Raw genomic sequence first — 20,618 nt, 5'->3', positions numbered from 1 at the left:
AAGGCCGGGAGGGGCAAAGCCGAAATCCGACTCGCTTTGCCCGCGCGGTGCCACCCTGGGAAGCGAGGCCTGGCGCTTCTCCCGTGGGAGCCGATACCCCGCGGCCAGTGCTCCGGGAGCCGCCGGTCGCCGCGATGCCTGCAGCCCCCGCGCCCCAGCCTCTGGCGGGTAGGGTTGGGGCCGCAGCGGCGAAGAGAGGGCGGGGCCAGGGGCCGGGCTTCCCGGGGGAGGGCCGGGCGCGCTCCGGGAGGCGGTGGCCCCGGCCCGGGAGCGGCAGGACTCCGGCCGGAGCGTGGCCGGACCCCCACCCGCCGAGACGCCCAGGAAGGACGCGGTGAGTGCTGCCCGGGCGGGAACCGCGGGGAGGCGGCGGCGGGAGCCGCGAGTCGATCCCGCCCTCTCCTTCGGCTCCTGAAGTTTGTAGTGGGACCGACTCCCGTCCTGGGAGCTCCCGGCTACCCTACTACTCCGCGCGAGGACGGGAAGAGCTGCCCCCGAGCCGAGGGGGTGTCTTATCTGCGGCGCCGCACTCCCCCTCCCCCCGCGATTTCCCAGGCCGGTGTAGGAGAGGGAGGCGTCGGGGCTGGAGGGCCACACCATCTCCGAGGGCTCCTCAAAGGCCCCCAAACGCCCCGGGGACCCCTCGCTCTTTGCAAAAAGCCCTAATTCCTGGGCCGCTGCCCCGGGTCACCTTCTGGAGTCCACGGCCCGGCTGGCCCGGGCAGGGTGCGCCCCCTCCCCTCAGCGGTGACCGGCCGGCCCCACCCCCGCCGAGACCAAGTTCAACAAGTTTGGCCAAGAAGTCCTAGAGCCTCCATGGCTAGGCCTGGCCCGGTCGCTCCGCGTGGACTCCACCGGCTCCGAGTTGTGCAGCTCCGGGCCGGCAGGAGGGCCGGTCGAAGGGCGCCGTCCATAAGGGTTGAGGCCAGAGACGGGCCGCCACTGGGCTCCGAAGTTTGGTGTGGAGGCTCCGGGTTTGGAGTGCGTCATCAGGGAGCAGGCACCTCAGGTGGCAGGTCGGGTTTCCAAAAGTGCCCCTTTGTTATGCCCCTCCCTGGCCCTGCCTCCTCCCCTTTCCCTGCGCCACCCCTTCCCCCACCCTCTGGGGCGGCTCTGGCTGCTGCTTCCAGCCACTCTAGCCTAGGCACCCCTCTCTGAACCAATGGGCCGCCCCCAGCTGCGCCTCCGCATCCTCGGGCTACGGGACAGAGGGGAGGGGCTGCTGGCAGGAGCCCTTGGGCGCAGCCTGTGACTCAGGAGGACGGGCAGGGCAGGATGGCCATGCTCCCTCCCAGGGCATGCCCCCAGCTTCTGGAAGGTTGGGGGTGGGTACCTACCTGCCTTAGATAGGGAGTGTGGGGTCTTCCCTGAGTTTCAGGACTTCTACCTTGGCCCACGCAACTCTGAGGAGACCCTGCCAAGCACCCTGCAGACTTCTGCAAGTCCTCTAGGTCCTGGCTACTTGGGCTGGGAAGCATTCATTCTCTGCCTTCCAAGCTCTTGCCTGTGGCAGGATGCATTCTGGAGACCAGACTGGGTCTCTGCTGAAGTCAGGAGGCACAGGGTGCCCCCTCATGGCACGCAGGGCCCACCCCCATAGCTAGATCCCGCCAGGGCTGTGGGGCCTGGCTGTGCCTGGGACTCCGGCTTGTGTTTGCTCTGGGAGGCCGGAGGGAGCAGTGCCAGCCCTGCATACACAGCTTGCTCTGTTCTGGGGCCAGAGAGAGGGAACGGGTGGGGGGCAGCTCTCCCGGGAGCCCAAGCCTGGAGGCTGGAGCAGGCAGGGGGCCCAGGCCCCTGGATGCCTGACTGGGACAGCTCCGAAGGCCCTGTGATTTATGGCTGTGGCTCTGTTTCCCTCCATCTGGTTGGCAAGTTCTTTCTGGGTGAATGGGGCAGACATGAGAGGAAGCAAGGCTCTGTCCCCAGGCCCCTCCAAGGCAGGCCTGAGCTCTGTCCCTCTCCTGCTCTGTCCCCAGGCCCCTCCAAGGCAGGCCTGAGCTCTGTCCCTCTCCTGCTCTGTCCCCAGGCCCCTCCAAGGCAGGCCTGAGCTCTGTCCCTCTCCTGCTCTGTCCCCAGGCCCCTCCAAGGCAGGCCTGAGCTCTGTCTCCTATTAGCTTAGGGCTTCATCCCACCCAGGCCAAGCTTTCTCACTGTTGCTATAGCCAGCAGGTCTCCTGGTCCTTAGGGGGACGTCGTGTTTCTTCCTTCAGCCACCAGCTCCAGGGCCTGAAAAAACACGGACGGGACGCCCTCTGTCAGTGGCTGGGGACAGATCCTCTCCCGTCAGTGACGATCCAATGCAATACACAATATCTAGCCTGACGGAGGGCTCACAAGGGCCTGTGTGAATGGCGGTGGAGGAATGGGGTCTGGGAGACTCTGGAGAAGATGCTTCAGTTTGAGTTTGGAAGGATGGATAGTGGCTTGTCAGCTTGTCAGGAGGGGAGGAGTGTGACAGAGCCCTGCTTTGGGACAGCGGGCACACACTCTGCCCTCCTGGGTCCGGCAGTGTCCCTTGGGCTTGCTCAGAGGAGGAAGCGGTTTCCTTCTAGGGGCTTGAGTCAGTGCTAGGGTAGGGACAGCTGAGCCACTGCCAAGAGGCAGGAGGGGAGTGGCCGCGTGCCACTGTGTTCTCTGGCCTCCGGGGTGGTGGCTCTGGGGTTGGAATCCTCCTTGCCCTCCTCTACGGTTCTGGAGCACACTCTTACAATTGGCTGGTGGCCCGTCGGAATCCCCCATGCTGCCCCAGAGTCTGGGCTTTTTGAGGGCGGGGCTGAGCTACTCATTCCCCAGGGAGGTTTGTGGGACCTCAGTGGATGCTGTGGAACAGGATGAATGTCCTTTGTGACTGTCAGGCCCCTCACATTTGTTGCTTATTGCGTGGTTTGAGTCTGAGACCAGCCCGGGCACAGAAGACCAGGAGGCAGAATTTCCGCCTCACCCGGGAGCCGAGGCTTCCTTAGGAGATGACAGTAAAAGCACTTGTTCAAGCTTCTTGGCCAAGATCGCACTCAGGCCTCCTGGCTCCCAGTCTGCTTTTGCGGGCAAAAGGAGTCACCGGAGTGTGGCCCGGCACCCTCCGATTTGGCCTGGTCTGGTAAAGAGTCGTCTTGTTGTCCGGGGAAAGGCAGAGGGGCCCAGCATGGGCAGGTATGCTCCCCTGTCATCTGCAGCAGGGAAAGGGGGGGCCCTGGGGCCCTCTGCCCACCATCCACCCCCACCGCCGCCTGAGCCTGATCCCCAGCTGGATCGTGTGACCCGCCTGGCATTCTCCTGGCTGGAGTCTGGCGCTTCTGACAGCAGTTGCTATATTGGGGGAGCTGGGCACCGCCCTGGACGCTCCAAATCCCTGCCCTCACCCCTTGGCTTGCTTTCGTCAGCTTCAAGGCAGAATCACAGTGGCAGCTTTGAGAGTTGGACATCCGGGCCCCCGAAAGTGATCTCTAGGCCCCAGGTAGGTGGAAAGAGGCTGGGTGGGGGAGGGGGTGGGTAGACTTGAGGCCCAAGGAAGAGCTTTGAAGGGGTTACCCTTTCCCCTATCCCAGCCCCTCCCGGGACCTTCCAGATCCCCCACCTGTGAAGTCCTAGCTCTGACAGTTCGCTGGGTGGTGAGGATAGCCGTGAGGCGTAAGTCCAGGGATAGGAAAGGATCTTTTCCTTTCCCCAAAAATGTACATCTGGCTTCCCTGCTTACTCCTCTGCCCTCCGCAGCACCCATCCGCCACCATTCCGTGCTGCAGGAACGCCATGGCTCCAGAGGAAGACGCTGGAGGGGAGGCCCTGGAGGGCAGTTTCTGGGAGGTGAGCAGCTGGGTCCTAGGATTGGAGGTGGCACTGAAATGCCCACCCCCTCTGCCAGCCTGGGCTCAGCCACCTGTCCCCGGGAGGAGCCCAGCCGTCAGCCCCAGCCCTGGAGGGGGCTTCTCCCCAGCGACACTGCCTTTCTCCTGTCCGCCCCAGGCTGGCAACTATAGGCGGACCGTGCAGCGGGTGGAGGATGGGCATCGGCTATGCGGGGACTTGGTCAGCTGCTTCCAGGAGCGTGCCCGCATTGAGAAGGTCTATGCCCAGCAGCTGGCTGATTGGGCCCGCAAGTGGAGGGGCACTGTGGAAAAGGGTGAGCCGGCACTTGGGCCTCCCCAGGAGCAGAGGGCCGCTGAGGGTGTGGGAGACAAGGCGAGGGAGCTTCTTTTTTGCACCTTTTATGGAAAATTTGAGGATTTCATGTATGCCTTTCCACTGAGGAGGGAAGAGCTTCCTGATTATTCTTGCAGTTGTTAAGAATAACCTAGCTGTTAAGAGTTTGCAAAGTATGGTCGTGAGTTATTTTGATACTTCTAACAGCCCGGTGGTGGAGATGATCTTGTACTACCCATTTTCTAGAGGGGAATCCAGAAGTTCAGAGAGGTTAAGTGATTTGCCTGAGGTCACACAGCTAGAAAGTGCTGAAACTTGAACCTAGGCCTTCCACTTGGGAGCTGGGGATCTTTCCATCCTAACCAAGCTCCTTCTTCCCTCTGAGGCAATAGAGTGTAGTGGTTCATGCCACAGAGTTGGGTTTGCATCTCAGCTGTAATGTTTTGGGCCGTTAACTTGTAGCTGTAATGCTTTGGGTATAAGCTTCACTTTTCCGGGCTGCTTTTTGCCTGTTAAATGTTGATTGTAACAGTTTCCATGGTGGTGGATAAGGATTCCACGAAATGTCCTATATCCACAAGTAGCCGCTGACCTCTTCCTTGTTCCTCTTCACACCCCGCCCACTGGGCCTGGCCCCCACGGCAGCACCCTGGGGTGTGGGGGGCTGGAGAGGAGGCTTGTTTCTGGCTGTGTCCCTGGCCCGGTCCCAGCCCCTCCCCCCCTCCCTGCAGGCCCCCAGTACGGCACGCTGGAGAAGGCCTGGCACGCCTTCTTCACCGCAGCCGAGAGGCTGAGCGCGCTGCACCTGGAGGTACGGGAGAAGCTGCAGGGCCAGGACAGTGAGCGGGTGCGCGCCTGGCAGCGAGGGGCCTTCCACCGGCCTGTGCTGGGGGGCTTCCGCGAGAGCCGGGCTGCCGAGGACGGCTTCCGCAAGGCCCAGAAGCCCTGGCTCAAGAGGCTGAAGGAGGTGAGCTGGGGAAGGATCGGTCCCTTCCTGAATCCCACCTGGGCTGGCGGGGGGGGGGGGGGGGGGGGCGGGGCTCGGCGTCGCAGGGTCCACATTTGTCGCCGTGCGTGCCAGGTTGAGGCTTCCAAGAAGAGCTACCATGCTGCACGGAAGGAGGAGAAGACGGCGCAGACTCGGGAGAGCCACGCGAAGGCCGACAGCGCCGTGTCGCAGGAGCAGCTGCGCAAACTGCAGGAGCGGGTGGAACGCTGCGCCCGGGAGGCCGAGAAGGTAGCGGGAGCCCTCTCTCTCCCTGGCCCCACGCTCTGCCGCCCTCATCGTCATGGGCCACCTGCTCTCCAGACCCTCATTTAAGAGAGGAGCCAGAGAAACCTGATGCTTTCCCCGGGAAAGAAATGGTTCCGTTTCAGGCGTTGGGAGGGTCTCAGGGTTGAGGAGACCTTCCAGCTCCGTTCCTTCTGCTGTGCCCGCCCCCAACCACAAGCTCTCACATTGCCTGCCCTGCTAGAGCGCCCTGTCCTCCCGCCCTGCCTGTCCTCTGCTCAGTTTCCACCTCCTCCATGAAGCCTGTTCTGATTTCTCCCCGCTCCTCGCTCCTCGAGGTGGACCTCATCTCACCCTCCATCCTCACTCCCCAGACCCTTAAAGTGGCTGTGCCCAGGTGTCCCCTGGCCTGTTCGGCGGCTGGGGTCTTGGAGGGCCGGAGCTGGGTCTGCGGCTTAATGGCCGCTAGTGCCCGGCCAGGGGTCTCGCTCCCCGGCCGTGCTCCGTAAATGTGAATGGTGTCCCGAGTGGAAGCAGGTCTGGTCCTCACCAGGCCCCTCCTGCCCCACGCAGATGAAAAGCCACTACGAGCAGACACTGGCGGAGCTGCATCGCTACACCCCGCGCTACATGGAGGACATGGAGCAGGCCTTTGAGAGCTGCCAGGCGGCCGAGCGCCAGCGGCTTCTCTTCTTCAAGGATATGCTGCTCACCTTGCACCAGCACCTCGACCTCTCCAGCAGCGAGAGGTGTGGCCTGCGAGGGGGGCCTGGAGGTCTGGGGGTACAGCTGGGTCTGCTCTGTCTCTCCCAGGCTCTGGCCAGGTGGAATGAGTTTCAGGGGGGTACTGGGGCTCTGGGCTCCCCAGGTTGAAGTGGTGCCTTGGGCTTCAGGTTCCATGAACTCCACCGAGATCTGCATCAGGGCATTGAGGCAGTCAGCGATGAGGAGGATTTGCACTGGTGGCGCAGCACCCACGGGCCGGGCATGGCCATGAACTGGCCACAGTTTGAGGTCAGTGTTCCGGGCTGCCCGGGGCTGGAAGGGGCTGCGGGCTCAGCCTGGACCTCAGGAGGGAGGCTGGGGCTCGGGAGGAGGTAGGTGAAGGTCTGAATGGCTCTGGCTACCACCACAGCCTGCAACCCAGCCTGACCCTCAGCACTGTCCCCACAGGAGTGGTCCTTGGATACACAGAGGACAATTAGCAGGAAGGAGAAGGGAGGCCGGAGCCCTGATGAGGTTACTCTGACCAGCATCGTGCCCACAAGAGATGGCGCTGCACCCCCACCCCAGTCCCCGGGGTCCCCAGGGTGAGAGCCAGGAACCTGGCTGTGGGGAGGAAAAAGCTGGGCCCCTGTCCTGCCCTCTTGCCCTCTGTCTCCTTCTCTTCATTCCCCTTACACCTGAACTGGGTTGCAAATTGGTGCCAGGAGCCTCAGGCCCTGCTTAGTAGTTGTCATGATGCCAGTGTTCATGGTGGCTTAGCCTCACCCGCCGGTGCCTGCATTCGTGCTCATCTAGTGCTCATGTCCGCCCTGGGTGGCGGGAAGCGTGCCAGGCTCACGGGTACAAATGGCAGAGGTCAGACCAGGATCTTTAAGTTCTTTTCCACCTGCCTTTCCCAGGGTTCTTCCAGAGGGGGACCCTTTGCCCTGGGTCGTAGACTCTCTGACTAATGGTGGTCCTTGTGCCCTGAGCCTGCCACTGTCTGTCTCCCTTCTGTAGCGGTGGGCAGGATGAGGAGTGGTCGGACGAGGAGAACACCCGGAAGGCTGCCACCGGGGTGCGGGTGCGGGCACTCTACGACTACGCTGGCCAGGAAGCTGATGAGCTGAGCTTCCGAGCAGGTATGCAGGGACCCCTTTCCTGTTCCTTTCCAGGCTTCAGCCACCCTCCCCACTCCTTTAAAACCTGAGCAGGGGTGTGGAAAAGGGAAGCCTGATGCTTGCTTCCCAAGTCCAGTTGTCTGATTCTGCAAGGCTGCTCTGGGTCCAGACTCCAGGCATCAGAGTGTCTGCTCTGGGCCCTCTCTGATCTCTCAAAGTCACTGGCTGGGGAAGTCACCGGCTGGGGCCTGCTTGATGCATTCAGGGTCTGGGGTGGGGTGCTTGCTGACTTTGACCTTTCTTCGCCTCAGGCATGTCTCTTCTCCTAGTTGCGTTCTCCTACTACCTCCTCCCCCTCCTCAGTCCTTGACCCAGTTGCAGGATCGGGGCTGGGCCAGGGCAATGGGCAATGACGAAACCCCTTTCCCCAGGGGAGGAGCTGCTGAAGATGAGCGAGGAGGATGAGCAGGGCTGGTGCCAGGGCCAACTGCAGAGTGGTCGCATTGGTCTGTACCCGGCCAATTATGTGGAGTGTGTGGGGGCCTGACCTCCCGTGACAGCCCTTCTGCAGCATTTCTCCACCCTGCATCAGGGCCCTGCTTCTCTTGGACAGCTGGACCTGAAGGCCCTGGACCATGGTGCCCCTTGCTGCCCTTCTGTCCATTGAGGAGGGAGGAAGTCCTGGGGCCCAGGGTGGGGAGTGGCCTGCATCAAGAAAGGGACTGGTAGGGAAAGGCGGAGTCTAGGCTGAGGGGGAAGATGGGGGAGGTCAGGAGGTGACAGAAGGGCTCAGGGGTGCCCGGGCCTCTCCAGGAATGGGTGGGTCTCCCCAGGAGCTGTGGACCCAGTTCCTGGTCTCAGTGTTTTGGGGTTCCTGGGGTGGTCTTAGGGTGAGTGTAGTTCTGGGCTAGCGGCACTCTTTTGTTGTTTATTCTAGTGTGTATTAAACTTGGAGAAAAACCCAACACCGTCAGGCTTGTGTGCATCTTTTCCGATAGTCCACCTTTGTCAGGCTGCAGAAAGCATCTGGAGAGAGGCACTCCAGAGCGGGGAGGTCTGTGGGCCTAGGGTGTGTCATGGGCAAAGGTTGGCCAGTTTGGTTATCTGCTCTGGCTGGTATCTGCTCTGGGGACCTTAATCTGGGGTGGGAGGTACTCAAGGTTGGGCCTGGAGTGAGCCCGCCAAGGTTGGTGGCTGGGTACTGAGTTCTGGGCCGGACAGGAGCCCAGCCCGTTTGTCTTCCCGTTCAGGCCGGTGAGATCCCGAGTGCAGGGTAGAACTGTTAATCATTACTCATGCATCGGGAACTGGCCCCAGCCGTGGCCCCTGGCCACCTGCCCTCAGCCTCGCAGCCGTGGCCTTCTGGGAGGTTGCGCCACCTGCCGGGGGTGGCAGGGCGTCCGGTGGCGGTCGCGCGAGGTTTGGGTCCGCCGACGAGCCGTCGCTCCGCCCTGGTTGCGGATTGGCCCCGGCGTGTCGCGGCGTGGGTCCCGCGACCATTGTAGAGACGGCGGCGGCCGCCGGCTCCGCTCCGGTTCCGCCGCTGCTCATTGGTCCAGATCTTGGACAGATCGCCCCACCCCCGGCTGGCGAGGGCGCTGTGGGCGCCCCCTCGGTGCCCCGCCTTCCGCGCTGCGGATTGGCCCGCAACAGGACCCGTCGGTCGCGCTGGTGTCTGGGAAGGAGAGAAAATGGCGGCGGAACCGAGCAAGACCGAAATCCAGACTCTTTTCAAGCGGCTTCGCGGAATTCCGACCAACAAGGTGCGCGAGCGGGAGGCGCGTGGGGTCCGGCGCTAGCGGGGAGGGATTTTCCTGTCTCCCCTGGGGCGTGAGGGAGGGAGAGGGGCGGACGTGGGCTGTTTACCTGGCGTGTCTGCGTCCGGCCTCGACTCGGGGCCCCTAACCATTGGCTCATCGCCTCCTCCACCCAGGCCTGCTTCGACTGTGGCGCCAAGAATCCGAGTTGGGCCAGCATCACGTATGGTGTTTTCTTGTGCATTGACTGTTCCGGGGTGCACCGCTCCCTGGGCGTCCATCTCAGCTTCATCAGGTGGGGTCTTCTTGCGGCTACTGTGCTTACCTGGCCGGCCAGGGCTGTGGGCTTAGTAAGGGAGAATCGCTGCCTCGATTGGACCGCTTGGCCAGGGAGGGGTCCAGTGGCTGCCCACGGGAGGGAGCCTTCTGGGTGGGCCCCTTGCCACATAGGCGGCTTGTGTCCGCGTATAGGTTAAAATTTCCTTCTTTCCTGTTGGTTAAACTTGACACTCCGAGTATTAGTTTCAGGGAAAAGTTAGCTGCATTGATCTTGTTGCTGATCAGTTTGGTCGAGTATGTCTGGAGCAAGACTATGAACTATGAACGTCCTTAAGGGGAAAGCCAAATCCAAGCTTGAGCGCTTGAGAATTCGATCTCCTTTCGGATCTGGACAATAATTACTACTCTTTTGACTAGATAATTGAAGAGCAAACCTTTCATGGACCAGGTAAAGTGGAGGAAATAGGGTGGTGGCTGATTAATGTTTCCTGGGCGCCTACTGCAGCCCGAGGCCAGATGACAGGTATGCGTCTGCCAGGAAGCGTCTCCTGGTATCTCCTGGTGGGTGACATGCAGCCCTTGCACACAGGTCCACAGAGTTGGATTCCAACTGGAACTGGTTCCAGCTGAGGTGTATGCAGGTCGGCGGAAATGCCAATGCGGTAAAGCTCCTTCTTACCATCCTCCCCACCCCCATTCTTCTGCTTGGGTTCTAACTTTACAGTGTCTTCCTAGGAGGCCCTGTCATTATCTCTTTTCAGAGGATTTTCTGGTCTGTAGCAACACTGTACACTATTCTCTAAACCTGGAAATTGGTTTTTCTCAACTGGGCTTCGGATTCAAACTGAACTGGACAGATGTTCTTGGGGAGAGGCTAAATGAGTAGTTGGGGCCTCCACAGTCATCCAGATCTCGTGAGCCTGGATGAAGGATGGGCAAGGGGGGGATGGCATGCTGTCTGCAGGCAGGGCCGAGTGAGGGCTGAGGTGCAGTCAGCTCTCAGAGAATGGGAGGCTGTTTTTTCACAGGCATTGCTGGGGATCTTTGCCTCTGTGAAGAACTGCTGGTGTCAGTAGGGTGTATTTTATCATATGTAAATACTAACCCTCTATTACAAGGGGGGCCTCTTTTGCTCTGGGGAATCACCTGTAGCATGCACTCCTCTCTTCCTTGCTCTCCAGACAGCTTTCTTCCGCCAACATGGATGTACAGCCAGTGATGCCAACACGAAATATAATAGCCGAGCGGCCCAGATGTACCGGGAAAAGATCCGGCAGCTGGGGAGTGCAGCCCTGGCGAGGCATGGCACTGATGTAAGTGCCTGTTCCCCAGGGCGAGGGTAGTGGCGTGAGGGGGAATATTCAGGGCCCTGTGTTTCAAGGCTGTCCTCTTCCTTCTAGCTTTGGATAGACAATATGAGTAGTGCTGCCAGTCACTCCCCGGAGAAGAAGGACTCTGATTTCTTCACGGAACACTCTCAAGTGAGTGCCCACAAGGAGTATTTCACATGGTTGTTGCTGGCAGGTGGCTTACTTACCAGGCCAATGCCTTCTGTGATCATGTGGCATGGAGTCCATTCACTTGGTATGAGACCTCAGGAGGGAGTGTCTGCGGCCCACTGCTGGGTAGACCCAGACGTTTCCTCCTCCTATAAGTAGGTGTGCACTGTGCCCATCCTTAGGAATGGACCCCTATAAACTGGGATAGTAGGGAGGAAGAGAAGCTTTTTGAAAGCTCAGGAGGTGTCAGGAGCTCCAGACAACTTTTCCTGGGTTCTTCCTCCATAAGGAAGGTACTGTGGTTGGGGACAATGAAAGGATTCCCTCCCAGCAGCCCACCTGTGGCAGGAGGTTTCCTGTCTACTGGCATTGGGTGCTGAATTCAGATTCTTAGTTTGATTTCCTGCTCCTTTTCTTAGCATTTCTAGGATGGTGGCTAAGTCATTTAACCCGTCAAAACCTGTGACTCTAAAAGAGCTCTATCTGCTGCACAGGGTTTGTCCTTATTAAGTGTATTTATATGTGAAAGGCCTTTAGACTTGTGCTTGGCAGGTGGTAAGTGCCCAATAGTTGTTAGTTGTTGTGAAATTAGGGCAATGAACTCTGGCTCTAAGTGAGTCCTGGAGGCTGGAGGTAGCTGTGAATTTCTGGTTTCTTTCTTCCATTGGCAATAGCAGCTATGCTTTTACTCACTGGCCTCCAGTCTTCTTTTCGTATGGGCTTGAGGAGCGCCTCGTCCCCACAAGGTACCTATGGGTTCTTGGCACTCCTTGTCAGGAGGAGTGGCTCATTCAAGCTTCTGTGATCTGGCTTGTTTTTCAGCCCCCTGCCTGGAAAGTACCAGCCCCAGACCCAGCAGAGACGCAGCAGCTAGCCCCTTCTGCAGAGATCAGTAGCCTGGCACGTGAGTTCAGTCCAGATTTCAACCAGGTGCCCTGGCATTGGTAGAGGACTTGGGCCTAGGAAGGGGACATCGGACCAAGAGGATTGGAATGTGTGTGTGGGGGGTGTTCCTGTGTTTCTCGGTGGGTTAAGATTTTTCTCAGTCTCTTGGAGGACGTAGTGGGCGTTCCCTACTCATCCCTGTCACCTCCTGTAAGGGAAAGTCACCGCAAGCGTTGTGCTTTACACCTAACTCCCACCATTGCATCCACAGAGCCGGAACAGGGCCCCAACATGGACCTGCTTGGCACCTCACCCAAAGCCTCTCTGGGTCAGTATGCCGCCTGGCAGGTGCAGGGTGACTGGGAGAGGGTGGGCCTCCAGGACTCTTTTCGGGTTTGTTCTTGCCTGGTCGTATGGACTGAGGTCATGAGATTGAGCATCTGACCTCTCGGGAGTGGGGACTGGGACTGGGTTTGTGGCTGCAGCATTAGGTGCAAGGACTTTGAGTTGATAAAGTGGGTAGCTGGTGGACAAGACCTGGGGTCTGCCTCCGAATGTGGAGCTGGGTCTAGCCGAAGTGTGGGGAGGCCAGTATGAGACTGGACACCTAACCCTGGAGTCTGAGGGCAGATTGGCCTATCTGGTCCGTTTCATGGGACGGGCATGCAGCTCTCACACCTGGAGGCAACACTGTCCTTTCTCAGCCTGTCTCTGGCCTTTCGGTTCTTTTATTACTTTCCTTAGTGTTCTTTAGTTTTGGCTCAGCATTAGAACAGTGTTTGCTGACCTTGGTGGTTCTGTTGACCCTTGGGGGTTGGGGCAGGAGCCTAGCAAATGACTAAAACTGAGCCCATGCGAAGGCTGGCATGGTTTGGTCTGAAGTGAGGCTCTTAAGAGGCCTCTGTGGAGAACTTTGGCCTCTGGGCTCAGGAGCTGTATTGAGGCTCTGGGGTGGACCCCTTGTTAGTCATAAATCTTTCTCTCTAGAGTCCATGTGTCTGTCACCTAAAGGGGCCCTTCCTGCCAGAGGTAACCAGCAGCTGCTTGGGGAGCCCAGCCCCTTGCATGTCAGCTCCCTGCTATAGGAGCTGAGGCTGGTATTTAACCAGCCTGCCTAACCCTGCCTAGCGGTCCTCGTGTTGGTTCAGGGACTGTGACAGTCTCTGGTGCTTTGGGTCTAGATTCTTATCTCAGTGTGCTGGGAGTTGGGAGCCTCGCCTAACTTTGTCTGTCTGTCCTTGGCTTGGACTCTACCAGTGCCATTGGTTGGGGCTGGTGGGTGGCAAGCAGCCTTGCCTTCCTCTGCCTGAAGCAGTTCTTTGTAGAAGCTCTTGCCCAGAAGCTGCACAGTGTGGACTGAGCCGCCACCTCTGACCTCCCTTTGTCTTCACTCATGCCCCATCTTCTTTCTTACACAGAACCGAGAACCTCCCTCATTGGCAAGAAGAAGCCAGCAGGAGCTAAGAAAGGGGTAGGTGGAGAGAGGCAGTGTGGTGGTGGTTAGGAGCTAGTGCTAGACAACCTGGATGCACCCCTGACCCTGCCGCTTATTGGCTCTGTGACTTTGGCAGATGTACTTTTATGAACCCTGACTATGAAAGGGCTGTCCAGATGCTTCTCTTTAAGGGGGCCCAGGGAAGAGTCAGTGTGATTGTGCGCATCAGGGGCCTGGCACAGACCGGTCCTGGTCAGCATTACCTGCTGTTCGCAGGCCCTGAGGCCTCTGCTGTGCACAGGGAGAGCCACCTTGTGCCCAACTCCAGCAGAGCCGCTGTTCTCCTTCTTGAGCATGCCGGCTGGGCTCCCTGTGCTTTTACCCTAATTGTTAAGAAGAAATGCTTCCTTTGGTGGTATGGCTAGAGGACCCATGCTTGGGAGGGAGCAGAAGAGTTGTGGTTGTTGGCAAGGCCTCCCTCCCATCCTTCTCCTCCCAGCTGGGTGCCAAGAAAGGCCTCGGGGCCCAGAAGGTGAGCAGCCAGAGCTTCAGTGAGATCGAGCGGCAGGCCCAGGTGGCAGAGAAGCTCCGTGAGCAGCAGGCAGCTGATGCCAAGAAGCAGGCCGAGGAGTCCATGTGAGTGTTCCCCAAGCGGCCTCAGCTCACGGGGATTGGGTGGCTGGTGGGACGGTGAGGACGTGAGCTGGCCTCTGACACGTTTATTCCTCCCAAGGGTTGCCTCTATGCGCCTGGCCTACCAGGAGCTCCAAATTGACCGTAAGAAGGAGGAGAAGAAGCTACAGAATCTGGAAGGGAAGAAGCGAGAACAGGCAGAGAGGTTGGGCATGGGCTTGGTGTCCCGCAGGTGAGACTTAGCTCTGGGGTGTGGCAGAGAAATGTCACCGTTCTCCTGGGAGCCACTGCAAATTCTTCCCAGCAGTTTGGGTTTTGAGGCTCAGTCTTCCCCGAGGCTAAACAGATAGATGGCTTTGCTAATTGTCTGAAAGTGCCTAGTATAGTGCTTGTCACAGAGTAGGTCTGTGCTCATTGTGTTTGTCAAATGAAAGAAATAGAATTGGGTGCTTTTTCGATACTCCCAAGAGGGTAGGATGATGTTGCTTAATGGGGTACTGACAGCACTTTGGTGGGACGTTTCCTTATTTTTTATGAGTTTTTAAGACTTTATTTTTTAAGACTTCCCTGAGAATTGCAAGGCTCTTAGCATCCCTAATCCTTGTCCACTAAACACCATTGCTGCCAGGCACGATAACACCGAGAAATGCCCCTAGACAAATGCTCTTTGCGTCAACAATATTCTTCCTGTTTCAGGACCACTGGGCTTATGTTGCTGTGGTTTTCTTAAAAACAAAGCAAGGACTGCAAACCAGTTCTCTTACCCATTTTGTTTGCTCTGCACTAAGAGCTTGCATCTAGAGATTTCAGTGGTACTAGACTTTTGATCTCTCTTAAAAGCCAGAATGTGGGACAGCACCGGGCCCTGGGGCTGCTGTCCGGTCTCCCGGTGAAGAGGCAGCGTTGGGCGAGTGGTGCTAATTTTTGGTGCCTCGCTCTCCTCCTGTGTCTTCCTCCACAGAGGCATCTTTTTTTTTTTTTTTTTTTTTTTTTTTTTTTTAAAGATTTTATTTATTTATTTGACAGAGAGAAATCACAAGTAGATGGAGAGGCAGGCAGAGAGAGAGAGAGAAGCAGGCTCCCTGCTGAGCAGAGAGCCCGATGCGGGACTCGATCCCAGGACCCTGAGATCATGACCTGAGCCGAAGGCAGTGGCTTAACCCACTGAGCCACCCAGGCGCCCCTCCACAGAGGCATCTTAAGGATTAATTTCACTTAAACTCATTACAAAATATCTACAGCTTTCAGCTGGCAGAACCCTGAAGATGAATGTTGTACAGTAGGGTTTTAAGTAGGGTAGTCTGGATTTAAGTTAAAGATTCTATTGCATTGCAAAAAAAAGAGAACTAAAGTCCTTTCTGGGCTTAAAATGTGATGTTTCCCTGATTAGCTGTGTGTTATACAAGCAGCACATGGAAGGAAATGGAGTTACTTAAATCCAGCTGGCACGTGCTCTGAAAAGATTAAGCAGAAATAGCCAGCCTTATCTTCTTTCAGAGAAGTAGAGGATAAAGGCACAAAATACTGAATTTGGAATCAATAGTTCTGTGTTCAGCCTCTAGTTGTGCCAGTTATAAGATGTGTGGGCTTTAGGCAAGTTGCTGAGCTGCTCGGAGTCCATTTTCTCACCTGCAGAAAGACATAGTAATACCTTCTGCGCGGCGGTGCCGCACTTCAGTAAATCAGACCACTGGCGGAGCTCACAAGCTCACTATCGCCAGGATTGCTGTCCAGTATTCTGTTTTTAAGGGAGATCGAAAGTCTAGAATTCGTCTTTGATTCCATTAGATTCCGTTTCCTGGTTCTGGGGCATTTGTGCATCTTTTCCATGTGGACATGTCAATCTTGGCAAACGATGTGGCCCGCGGTGCAGCAAGCCTGTTGAGTTGTTTTTAAGGACTGAGAGCACTACTGTTTGATGCACGTCATTAAAGTAAGAGGCGGACGAACAGTCCTTTGCCAGGGAAGGCCTGCTTTGAGAGAATAGCCGACGTGCGGACAGTCAAGGGTGTCCTCTGGCTGTGCGTGGCCCCGAGCGCTCCCTGCGGGGTCTGGCCCAGCCTGGGGCTCAGGCCCGGGGAGAGGACTCTCCAGTGGTGCACCGCCGCTCACAGCTGCTCTTGGGCGGCTCTGCTTGTCCCCACAGCTCCGTCTCTCACTCGGTGCTGTCTGAGATGCAGGTGATCGAGCAGGAAACGCCCGTGAGTGCAAAATCCTCCCGCTCGCAGCTCGACTTGTTTGATGATGTTGGTACTTTCGCCTCTGGACCCCCGAAGTAAGGCTGTTGTTGGGGTGCAGACTTGGCCACCATGTTCCTCATCAAACTTTTCTGAGCCACTCTTCCGACTCACCAGGTACAAGGACAACCCCTTCTCCTTGGGGGAAAGTTTCAGTTCCCGGTGGGATTCGGATGCCGCCTGGGGCATGGACCGGACGGAGGAGAAGGAGCCAGAAGTGACCATCTCCAGCATCCGGCCTCTTTCAGAAAGGTGGAGTGGTCTAGGGCAGCACCGCCCAGCAGGATTTTCCTGGGACGGGAATGTGCTGTGTACCTGCTCTCTGCCAGGTGGCGGGGTGGGGGAGGCTCCTGAGCTCTTCACCCGTGGCTGGTGCAGCTGAGGAGCTGGGTTTTTAATTTAATATTAGTAAGTTTAGCCACTTGTGGCTGGTGGCTGTCAGGTGGTACGGGAATCAGGCTTTGGTTTGAGCTGTGCTTTGTCGTCACAGAAGGCTTAGCAGCTTCTTTAGTTCAGGGTCTGTTTCTCTGGTGTGAGGGTCCTGATTTTATGCTTTAATCCTGACCACCCGGATTTATGGGTCTCTGGTCACCATGTTACTTTTTTTTTTCTTTTTTCTTTTTAAGCTTATTATAATCTGGGCAAGATTTAACTGATGAATGGCCTGCAAATCATTTGTAAAATAGGGACATAAGTAGTGACTTCACAGGGTCCCTGGAAGAATTAAATGTAACGAAACTTACAAAGCACCTAGGCCAGGGTCTGTGCATGTCAGTGGGAGATGGGAGTGACCAGACACTTATGTCCACACTGGGAGGCTTTTGAGGGTGAAAATGCCAGAAGAGTAGGTATAAACTCAGATGGACAGAGTCATATGGTCACCCTAGTGTTAGGTCAGTCGTCATTTGGAGGAGACTGGCAGTAGTGATGTATCGATGTCCTAGACTTTGATGACGCTCTAGAAGTTTGGGGCAGAAGATTGGTCCCCTCTAAACTGCATGTCTGTGCGGCCTGGCAGAGGCACCATAAGCTCTCTTGTGCCCCGGCTTCAGTGTGGGGAAGAGAGGGATCTCATCCAGGAAAGAGGGTCCATGAGTTCCAGGGCCACAGCCAGATGGGGCCACAGTGAGCAGCGCGGGAGGCCACTGGCACTGTTTGCAGTCTCTGTTAGTAATGGGATTAGTACGACTGGGCTCCAATGGTAATGGGAAGGATCAGAGGTATCCCACATCCACCCCGCAGAGTCACAAACAGAAGGGAGGTGGAAAGCCGGAGCTCAGGCCTCGAGTCCAGCGAAGCGCGCCAGAAATTTGCAGGAGCCAAAGCCATCTCATCGGACATGTTCTTCGGGAGGGAGGTGGATGCTGAGGTAAGTGGAGTTGTTGGTTCTGAGCCTGGAGGCAGCAGGTGGGGTGGGAGCTTCCTACTTGTGGTTGCTTTGGGCTTTAGCACCGAGTGGTCTCGGTGGATAAGGAGTTTTTGGGTCTTTGGCCAAAACATTCCCTAGGCCTTCCTCTTTCCTCACCACAGCACGAAGCCCGGTCTCGACTCCAGCAGCTCTCAGGAAGCAGTGCCATCAGCTCTTCTGACCTCTTCGGGGACGTGGATGGGACTCATGGAGCAGGTAGGGCTGCACGGGTAAGGTGCACACTGGGCCTGGCCCGTGAGCGGGACTGGAAGGGCCTGTGGGCTGGGAAGTGCTGCCCTCAGGGCTCTAAGCCCCCCTTTCCCTTGCCTTTACAGGTAGCGTATCTTTGGGCAACGTGCTCCCCACGGCGGACATTGCCCAGTTTAAGCAGGGTGTCAAGTCTGTGGCCGGGAAGATGGCTGTGCTGGCCAATGGTGTGATGAACTCTTTGCAGGTGAGGCTGGGGCTCTTGGGCCTGTGGCAGGAGGGTAAAGCCACAGAGAGTCGTCCTGGGAGGTTGGCCTTTACCACTTTCAGACACTGCGGCTGGCCAGCTCCTGAGCCCAAAAAAGAGTTTTTTCTTTTCCTGGAGGGGCAGCTTCTCTCCTTTGAGCTGGGTGCCGGGCCTGGGCCGCTCCCTGAGAGGATGCCGTGCCTGCACTGATTTCTCCGGCCTTGTCACCTTCCCCTTCTTTCTCCTGCCTCCCCAGCTTCAAGATCAGGCAGGGCTTCCCCCTTGGGATCTGGCCACAGCCCCTTCCCTGAGTCACAGAGATCTCTCTGCCCTAGTGAGATTGGAGCGCGATCCCCGGGGTACCCTAGTCCTGCCAGAGTGGTGGGGGTGCTGCTGCCAGCGAGGGGCTTGGACTTTGTTTTCTTCTTCCCCCATGTCCAGGATCGCTATGGTTCCTACTGATCCAGGCGCCACGGCTCAAGCATATGGTGGCAATAGCTGCAAAACCCCCATGATTCCAAGGCCAGGGGCGCTTGCCTTGTGGAAGCTGGGGAGGAATTGTTACTTTATGTGTTGTGTGTGAGTTGGGTGGCTTTTGAGTATCTCGGGTGAGGGGGGATGGGCAGTTCCAGCCTTGACCTTTGCCTGTAGACTGAGCCCTCTAATTCTCCTCCCCTCACACCACCTGGCCCATGTGCTAGACACTGTCCTTTGATCCTGCCCCCCCCCCCGCCCCCAAACCAAGCTGCTGCTCCCTTGTCTGGCCACGCTGGGAGCGAGGGGAGGAGTTCCCTCAGGCGAACTTCTGCTGGGTCCATCCCTCCCCCAAGTAGGGAAAGTGAGACATATAAGGCTTTTTTGCCAGCTCTAGGATCCTTCCAGGTTGTCCGGGGTTTGGCCCCCCTCCTCTGGAACCCATGGGTAGGTCTAGAAAGAGTTCTGTTGTGGACAAGCCCCCAGGGGAGGGAGGCTCTGGACTTGCTGCTCTTGCTGCTCCAGTGGCCTCTTCTGCTGCCAGGAGATGGCAGGGGAGGGGAAGGACCTTCGTCCGGGCCTTATTAAGGGCTAGAAACTTGACCCAGTACCTAAAGGTTTTACTTGGGATCAGACTGGAGGCCCGAGTGGTCGTGTCCTGTCTCACCACCCCTTTTTACAGTGATCACTTGAGGGATGCTGCTCCTGAGTGTCTCGGAGTCCTTCCATCCCACCCGGTGTGGAGCACAGGCCCCTCTGTCCCTTCTTCCCCTGCTTGGTGGCCATGCTGGGTCTCATCTGCCCTGTGCCCTGCTCTGGATGCTGTGAGCGTAATGCTGGCCAAGGAACCAGAGGGCATGAGGGACAGAAGCAGGCTTTGGGGGCTCAGCTTTCTTCTGTATCATCCTGGTCTTAAGGGGGGCCTGGACAGCACCCCCCCTAGTGAGAGCGTGAGAAACCGAAAGAATTGCAGGCCTTGTCCCCTGGCCGTGCACTGTGTCATCCCCGGTGCCCTCTCCCCCTGCTGTGCTGCCTGTTTGGGCCCACCCTGCCCACTGGGGGACAGGGGATGGGCTCCTAAGCCACACAGACCATTCTTCCCTTGCCCCCTCCCCCAAAGGGACTTGACTTTCTTTCTGGACTGTTTGTATTGAAACAGAGTGGTGTCAAATAAATCCTTGGCAGGGCCCTGGGCCGCTCTTGGTCTGAGTGAAGTCGTGTCCTTTCTGGATCCCGTCTCCCTGCCCAGTGCAGGCCCCTGGCTCACTCTCTGGGCTCCCACCGACATGGGTAGGGCGATGGTGCCGAAGCGGAGGGCATGCTCTCCGGGGCCTCCAGCTTGTCTCTTCTCTGAAAACCAAAGGCCCCTGGCTCCTCGGCCCTGTGCTGCCGCGAGGTCCAGTGCAGCCTCGACCTCACCACCCTGTTGCACGCGGAGGAAAGAGCTGGTATTAGTTGGCCATTTGACTCCTCCAGTGAGCCGTACTGCTGTGGGCAGGCGAGCAGCCCCGCACCTCACCCTAACAGGAGGCTTGACTGGGGTGTGTGTCTCAGGGGAGTTTAAAGACCAATGAAATCTCCAGCCTTAATGGAACCCTTTTAAATCTAGGAAGAAAAGAATGTGTGTGTAGAACTCCCAAGCTTGGTAATCTGTTCCCCCAGTAGAGGCCTCTGGAGTATATCTGCTACCTTAGGGGTCCTCAGGGTACAGGGATAAAACATTGATCTGGGAGACAGGATTAGAAAAGAGGGGCCATGGGCTTTAAGCCCTCGATTTCCAAAGTGCGGGTCTGGGCCTTCCAGCTCTGGAATCACCTGGAGTGTTGATAATCCAGATTTCTGTGCCTGCCCCCGCCACCCCAAGCCAGAACTTGGTCACTTGTATCGTAAACCAGCTCCCCAGGTGATTGCGATGCCCACCGGGATCTCTATACCACTGTCAGTCAGCCGGCAGCTGGAGTTGATGGTGGGCCTGGGGAGTTTCCAGGGCTTGGGGCTTCAGTGGGACTGGAGATCCCAGTCCCCGGCCTGGCTCTGCAGGCCTTGGGGAGCCAGTTCCTGAAACTGTCGGGGAGGGGGGGGGCTGGTCTGGGCAGAGAGGAGACCAGGAGAATGTGTGTGCCCAGTGTGGTGACCCCCATCCTAGGAGGCAGCCTGTTCTGCTTGGGTCTCTGGGTGGCTTTTACTTTCTGGACGACCCCTGGCCCATTCAAGGAAGTTGAAGACCACCAGTCTTTACCTTCCTCCAGTCTTGGCTGGAAGCTTCTCTTCCTCAGGCCTGTCATTCACAGCCGCATCCCCGTTGTCCCAACCCTGAGCAGGGGCTTAGCAAACATTTTAAAGAAACTCTGGCTAGAAGA

General features: G+C 57.6%; 3 protein-coding genes across 6 annotated transcripts in view; 2 read left to right on the top strand and 1 right to left on the bottom strand.

Annotated features, from left to right (window-relative positions):
* The first annotated feature begins 221 nt into the window (after positions 1-221).
* Positions 222-8,160, top strand: PACSIN3 (protein kinase C and casein kinase substrate in neurons 3). Its single transcript, XM_059141900.1, has 11 exons — positions 222-334; positions 3,384-3,457; positions 3,715-3,804; positions 3,964-4,120; positions 4,872-5,107; positions 5,222-5,377; positions 5,945-6,120; positions 6,265-6,385; positions 6,545-6,681; positions 7,097-7,218; positions 7,629-8,160. The coding sequence occupies exons 3-11, from the start codon at positions 3,751-3,753 to the stop codon at positions 7,742-7,744; spliced, it is 1,275 nt and encodes a 424-aa protein (XP_058997883.1). The 5' UTR covers positions 222-334; positions 3,384-3,457; positions 3,715-3,750; the 3' UTR covers positions 7,745-8,160.
* A 527-nt stretch (positions 8,161-8,687) lies between these two features.
* ARFGAP2 (ADP ribosylation factor GTPase activating protein 2) lies at positions 8,688-19,467 on the top strand. 3 transcript variants are annotated; one of them, XM_059141706.1, is made up of 17 exons: positions 8,688-8,960; positions 9,131-9,249; positions 9,823-9,895; positions 10,415-10,546; positions 10,634-10,714; positions 11,555-11,636; positions 11,889-11,945; positions 12,605-12,646; positions 13,036-13,088; positions 13,552-13,688; positions 13,786-13,917; positions 15,832-15,960; positions 16,040-16,174; positions 17,165-17,291; positions 17,430-17,546; positions 17,666-17,784; positions 18,226-19,467. In XM_059141706.1, the coding sequence occupies exons 1-16, from the start codon at positions 8,889-8,891 to the stop codon at positions 17,768-17,770; spliced, it is 1,593 nt and encodes a 530-aa protein (XP_058997689.1). In that variant the 5' UTR covers positions 8,688-8,888; the 3' UTR covers positions 17,771-17,784; positions 18,226-19,467. The 3 variants fall into 3 exon arrangements, with proteins under 3 accessions (XP_058997689.1, XP_058997680.1, XP_058997696.1); XM_059141697.1 differs by having other exon boundaries at positions 8,693-8,960; positions 17,453-17,546; XM_059141713.1 differs by lacking the exon at positions 12,605-12,646 and having other exon boundaries at positions 8,696-8,960; positions 17,453-17,546.
* CSTPP1 (centriolar satellite-associated tubulin polyglutamylase complex regulator 1) overlaps positions 18,507-20,618 on the bottom strand; it is a 190,542-nt gene continuing 188,430 nt past the window's right edge. For both annotated transcript variants that reach the window (XM_059141824.1, XM_059141852.1), the window contains exon 9: positions 18,507-19,681. In XM_059141824.1, coding sequence (XP_058997807.1) covers positions 19,522-19,681 — 160 coding nt within the window. In that variant the 3' untranslated portion in view covers positions 18,507-19,521. The remainder of the gene's footprint in view (positions 19,682-20,618) is intronic.

This window comes from Mustela lutreola, chromosome 1 (assembly GCF_030435805.1).
Source record: "Mustela lutreola isolate mMusLut2 chromosome 1, mMusLut2.pri, whole genome shotgun sequence".
Lineage (NCBI taxonomy): Eukaryota > Metazoa > Chordata > Mammalia > Carnivora > Mustelidae > Mustela > Mustela lutreola.
This window is presented reverse-complemented; position numbering and strand designations above follow the sequence as displayed.